The 6,000-nt window shown below is 42.7% G+C and overlaps 1 protein-coding gene across 1 annotated transcript in view; it reads left to right on the forward strand.

The window, feature by feature from the left end:
* The window catches only part of GOT1 (glutamic-oxaloacetic transaminase 1), a 29,662-nt gene extending 24,735 nt beyond the window's left edge, over window positions 1-4,927 (forward strand). The window contains exons 8-9 of the mRNA XM_082854945.1: window positions 253-395; window positions 4,350-4,927. Of these exons, the coding sequence (XP_082711071.1) occupies window positions 253-395; window positions 4,350-4,489 (283 nt within the window). The 3' untranslated portion in view covers window positions 4,490-4,927. The remainder of the gene's footprint in view (window positions 1-252; window positions 396-4,349) is intronic.
* Window positions 4,928-6,000: the final 1,073 nt, after the last annotated feature.

Below are 6,000 nucleotides of genomic sequence, written 5' to 3' on the forward strand. Positions count from 1 at the left end.
AACATAAGTGGTATTACAGCCAGTATACCTAAGACTAGCCATAAACTCCATCAGTAAATAAAGTCCTTTCCTTCTGCCTAGTAAGTCTATCTCTCTGGTCTCCTTATCCACCCATCCAGGCATCCACATACCATAATAGGCAGGTTGTGATCATGTTTTCAGCTTACAGATTAAATTACATTTAAAAAATTTTTCTGTTTTCGTGTACCATCTCTCCTGTGTGGATTGGTATTCATATTGCTGTCCACTCAGGACAGGTAACGTGAAGACAATGGCTGACCGCATTCTGACCATGAGATCTGAGCTCAGGGCACGATTAGAAGCCCTCAAGACCCCTGGAACCTGGAACCATATCACGGAGCAGATTGGAATGTTCAGTTTCACCGGGTTGAACCGTAAGTGGCCCCACCGCCTTGAATGCTCACTGTTGGACACAGCACTCCTCACAGCCAGTGTTCTTGGGCTTGGCTCCCTTAGCTGTTGCCCATTTGGTCAGCTATGACTTTGGACCAGAACAAGTTAGATTTTCTCAGTGTGCCCCGCCCATCTCCTGGACTGCTTGGGTCTCAGAAGAGCATTGTGTGGTCTACCCTCCAGAACATAACTCAGATACTTTCATTTTTATGGGCTTGGGAAGTGACTCAGAGCCAGCTGGGAAGTAAGAGGATTTGTACCTTGGAGCCTTGATTTATGAAACATCTTTTATAAATGCTTAGGCACCTTTTGGGTTTTCCTTAACCTTAAGTATAAATATTACATATGATTATCGAAGGACCTAATTTCTTAACAGGTCTTTCCTAGTCTCCAAGCATTGCCTAGGTTACAACATTCGCTTTTCACTTCATAAAAAAGAATTTAGATTGGTAGTTGGAATTAAAAGTCAGTTGACAGTCTAGCAGGCAGACATGCACGATCTTGGTCAGCCGTCAGTAGGGTGTATCAGTGATTGGCCATCCCATCTGATGATAGAGGACTCATTCATTTAATAAATAATTCCTGAGCACCTCAAGCCAAGCCACTGGTTGCATGGTGCAGATATGACCTCCCTGTGGAGCTTGTGTCTGAGTGGCTCAGGGGACAGATGTGTGCCTTTGGGTAGTCAGTAGAACCTTAGGTACTGGGAGGTACTATAAACCAGGGCCATCAGAGTGCCTGTCTGAAATGGGCTCAGAAAAAAGCCAAAAGAAAGGTGGTAGAGACTGTATATTGCAGACTCACTGAAACACTTTGGGGTAAAATGAGGCTAACCAAGAAAGTAAACGGATAGCTCAGTTAGCCTTTGGTGTCCTCACAGTTCTGGAATGGGGAATTAATTCACTTAATTAAGGAAAATCATCCTTATACAATTTTTAAGATATTAAGTGTAATGGAAATGGTGTTTAGTAGTAATATTCTTTTTTTTTCCCTAGCCACATTTCTTTTTTTTTTTAAAAATAAATTTATTTATTTATTCATTTATTTAATTTTTGGCTGCATTGGGTCTTCCCTGCTGCACGCGGGTTTTCTCTAGTTGCTGAGAGCAGGGGCTACTCTTTGTTGCGGTGCGCAGGCTTTTTGTTGTGGTGGCTTCTCTTATTGCAGAGCAGGGGCTCTAGGCACGCGGGCTTCAGCAGTTGTGGCTCACGGGCTCTAGAGCGCAGGCTTAGTAGTTGTGGCATACGGGCTTAGCTGCTCTGTGGCATGTGGAATCTTCCCGGACCAGGGCTCGAACCCATGTCCCGTGCATTGGCAGGTGGATTCTTAACCACTACGCCACCAGGGAAGCCCTCTTTTTTTTTTTTAATTTATTTTTTTATGCAGCAGGTTCTTATTAGTTATCTATTTTATACATATTAGTGTATACATGTCAATCCCAATCTCCCAATTCATCCCACCACCACCACCCCGCCACTTTCCCCCCTTGGTGTCCATACGTTTGTTCTCTACATCTGTGTCTCTATTTCTGCCTTGCAAACCGGTTAATCTGTACAATTTTTCTAGATTCCACATATATGTGTTAATATACGATATTTGTTTTTCTCTTTCTGACTTACTTCACTCCGTATGACAGTCTCTAGGTCCACCCACATCTCTACAAATGACCCAATTTTGTTCCTTTTTACGGCTGAGTAATAGTCCATTGTATATATGTACCACATCTTTATCCATTTGTCTGTCGATGGGCTTGCTTCCATGACCTGGCGATTGTAAAGAGTGCTGCAGTGAACACTGGGGTGCATGTGAGTAGTAATATTCTAAAAGCTCACAAGGTGGGGATGTCTTCCCATGAAGTATCCATATTGTCCCACTCTCCAGAGTAGGAAATTAGTTTTATTATGAATTGAAAAGTGGTGAGAATAGACCTGGGCTTATAACATAAAGTTATACTTTTAGAACTTGGCATTATTTACCCTTTTTAAAAACAGGGTTTGTTTTTTTTCCTCCCGACATTTTATTAGGAAAAATTTTAAACATACAGAAAAGTTAGAGGACTTGAACCCCATGTGCCCGCCACATAGTTTCTACAATTCTCATGTTGTGGTACTTCCTTTTCTACATTTTATCTATCAGAACAGGGGCTTTCATCCTGAAATATTTTTAAAATTGGGTATATGCCTATATTGGCCTTTTTCCAGGGAAAGAGTCCCTAACTTTTACTAGCTTCTCAACTGTGATACTCCCTTTCCCCATAAAAGTAGAGAAGTTTCATTTCTATTTAAGAAAACGGGGCGGGAGCCCTGTAACCACAACATCTACCTCTGGAGCATAGGCTTTACAAGGTGCTGTGCCCGTGGCTCTGTTGATGTGTGAGGTTAGGCGCTCTCTCCTTGGATGGCTGTAATTCACATAGTTAAAGCTGATCAGGGCTACTGTGAAGGTGGCTTTGTTTGGAGGGGCCCAAAGGTAGCACTGAGTACAGGGTCTAGGTTTTTCACTTCCATACAGAGGCAGTATAGTATCCTGGCTAAGAGCTGAGAGCCGGGAGTTATACTGCCTACCTTAAAATTCCAGATTCACAGCTGACTAGCTGTGTGACCTTGGGAAGGTCATTTAACTTCCATCTATGCCATCTGTAACATGGGGGCGATAAGGTTATTATCAAGATTAACTGAGCTAATATAAAGTGCTTAGAACACTGCCTGGCACCTAATGTTTGCTCCTCTGATGATTATGATTTTATTACTGTCTTAGTCTGCTTGGGCTGCTATAACAAAATGTCATAGACTGGGTGGCTTAAACAACAGAAATTTATTCCTCACAGTTCTGGAGGCTGGGAAGTCTGAGATCAGGATGCCAGCATCAACAGGTTCTGGTCGGGTTTCTCTTCCTAGCTTGCAAGTGGCTGTCTTCTTGCTGTATCCTCACATGAAGGGAGGAGGTGAGGGGGGGAGAGAGAGAGAGAGAGCTCGTGCATGAGCAAGCCTCTCTGGTCTCTTCTTATAAAGGTCACTATTCCCATCATGCATGCTTACCCTCGTGACCTCATCTAAACCTAATTACCAGCCAAAGGCTCCACCTCCTAATACCATCACAATGGGGCTTAGGGTTTCAAAGTATGAATTTTGGAGAGACACAAACATTCAGTCCATGACAATTATTATTATCCTGATCCCTCAAATTGATGGTGCCTTAAGGGTGCTAATTACTTAGGGGAAAAAAATCAGCTAAAATTCTCTCATGGATTTGCAATAAAGCAAAAAAAGCTCTAGAGATTGTGGCAGAAGGGAAGTACAGGCAGTCCCTTCCCATTTCATACAGCAGCGTTTCTGCAGACTCATGGGAAAACCCTCCTGTGTGTGTGTGTGTGTGTGAATGAGAGCTGAGATGCGCCAGGCCCGAGAGGTCTCTGCAGTGTTCAGCCTGCGGGTTCGCACACACAGCATTTATCCAGCAATGCTCATCTCAGGGCCTTGTCCAATGTACTGTGAAAATGAAACGTCAAAGGGAAGTTGCTCTGGGTGCTCAGGCTTAAACAAATAGAGGTGAAGGAAGAGATAAACAAAGCAGTTCTTAACCAGTTTTTCATATTAATGGATTGTTCTTAGGTCTGTGGGTTTGGTTGAGTGGATAGGGTGTCCCGGTGAACGTAACCTCCAAGGTTTGGTTGGGAGGTAGTCCCAGATTAAAAGTCCCATCAGGAAGAACCGTGTTAAACTTGCTGGGGATTAGGAAGTTAGCTCATAAGAGTAGTTTCCAGAATCTGCTGAGCGTATTTCTCACTGTGTCAGGTGGACAAAATAACTCCTATTGTTTTGCTTCTCTGTGTTAGGGGGAAGAAAGGAAATTGTCATTGTAATGGACTCTCTGGACCTCCATTACTTAAAGGATTCCTACTGCTCTGATTATGTATCTCTTTTGGTTTTCAACAGCCAAGCAGGTTGAGTATCTGGTCAATGAAAAGCACATCTATCTGCTGCCAAGTGGTCGGATCAACATGTGTGGCTTAACCACCAAAAACCTAGATTATGTGGCCAGCTCCATCCATGAAGCAGTCACCAAAATCCAGTGAAGAAACACCACCCAAACAAGCACCACCAAAGCGGTCCTCTGTCTTGTGTATTCCCTGCCTGCACAAACCTGGTTGTATACATCACAACTAGATTAGAGACTACTGAGGGACAGAAAAGCTGTTCTGGTGAGGCGGTTTCTGTTTAAGCTGGCCCCACGGGAAGAGAACATGTCTTGAAAGGAAATGGGGATCTGGGATTAGAGCCCGTTTGGAGGCCAGAGCAAATTAAGGCTTTTATTTGAGAAGAATAAAAAGATACTTTGATGATGAAATGTAGATGTCTTGCCCCCTCGCTGGAAGCAGGAGTATTGCCCATGTCACTTGTGTGCTCCTCTGTGTTGCTTTACTCTGTACAAATTTGAGTCCCAAAGATCAAGTTGTCTGAAGAGCCAAGTGTGATTGTGGGTGTCATTTGTGTCATTAAAACTCGTCATCTCGCAGAGTCTCTGTCTCCCTGCTCTTTCTGCATGGTTGTGTCCCTGTCCCTAAGCTTGAGTTCTTTAGAGTGACCAAGTTAAGAAATACATTTATATCTCACCCACACATTTAACTGACATGAAAGTTTCATAAAACAGTATTTACCCTTGCTATGTGTAATGCATTCTGATATTTTCTATTCTATTCTATTCTATTCTATTCTATTCTATTCTATTCTATTCTATTCTATTCTGTTTCACTAAAGTAATAAAGTGAAAGTGCTGATTGAGGCCCATGGACTTGATTTTGTCATCCGCTAATGGGTTGTAACCCATGATTTAAAGTGAATGCTGGGGCATAGAGAATGGACTTGAGGACATGGGGAGGGGGAAGGGTAAGCTGGGACGAAGTGAGAGAGTGGCATGGACATATATACACTACCAAATGTAAAATAGATAGCTAGTGGGAAGCAGCCACATAGCACAGGGAGATCAGCTCGGTGCTTTGCGACCACCTAGAGGGGTGGGATAGGGAGAGTGGGAGGGAGATGCAAGAGGGAGGGGATATGGGGATATATGTATGCATATAGCTGATTCACTTTGTTATACAGCAGAAACTAACACACCATTGTAAAACAATTATACTCCAATAAAGATGTTAAAAAAAAAGTGAATGCTAGAGTGGGATTTACCCGTTGCCAAAGAAAAAACTAAAATATATTCCTGCAATCTGCCTCCCTTTAGTGAACTCACCATAACACAGCCCTTTGACAGTTTTGTCCTTCAGAGGCCAGCCATCTTCATATGTTACTTAAGAAACTGAACTTCATGGCTTCATAGAAGGGTTGACATCACTCAGGGTGATTCTAGAACCCAGTCCCTCCCACTGTAGTTGGAGTACCTCTTAGTCTATTGAAATGATTAGAGCCACTTAAACATAGATCACATTTTCCAGGGAGTCCAAGGGACTCTCCAAATGATGATTTAGTAGAATTTGAGTTTTACTTAAAACAAGAGGGTCTAGTAATTGGTGTCTTAAAACTGAAAAGTAATTCTTGTTATGTTAACAGGATCTGCCCCTTTTTAGGATGCCTT

This window comes from Leucopleurus acutus (genome assembly GCF_964270905.1).
Source record: "Leucopleurus acutus genome assembly, chromosome: 14".
Lineage (NCBI taxonomy): Eukaryota > Metazoa > Chordata > Mammalia > Artiodactyla > Delphinidae > Leucopleurus > Leucopleurus acutus.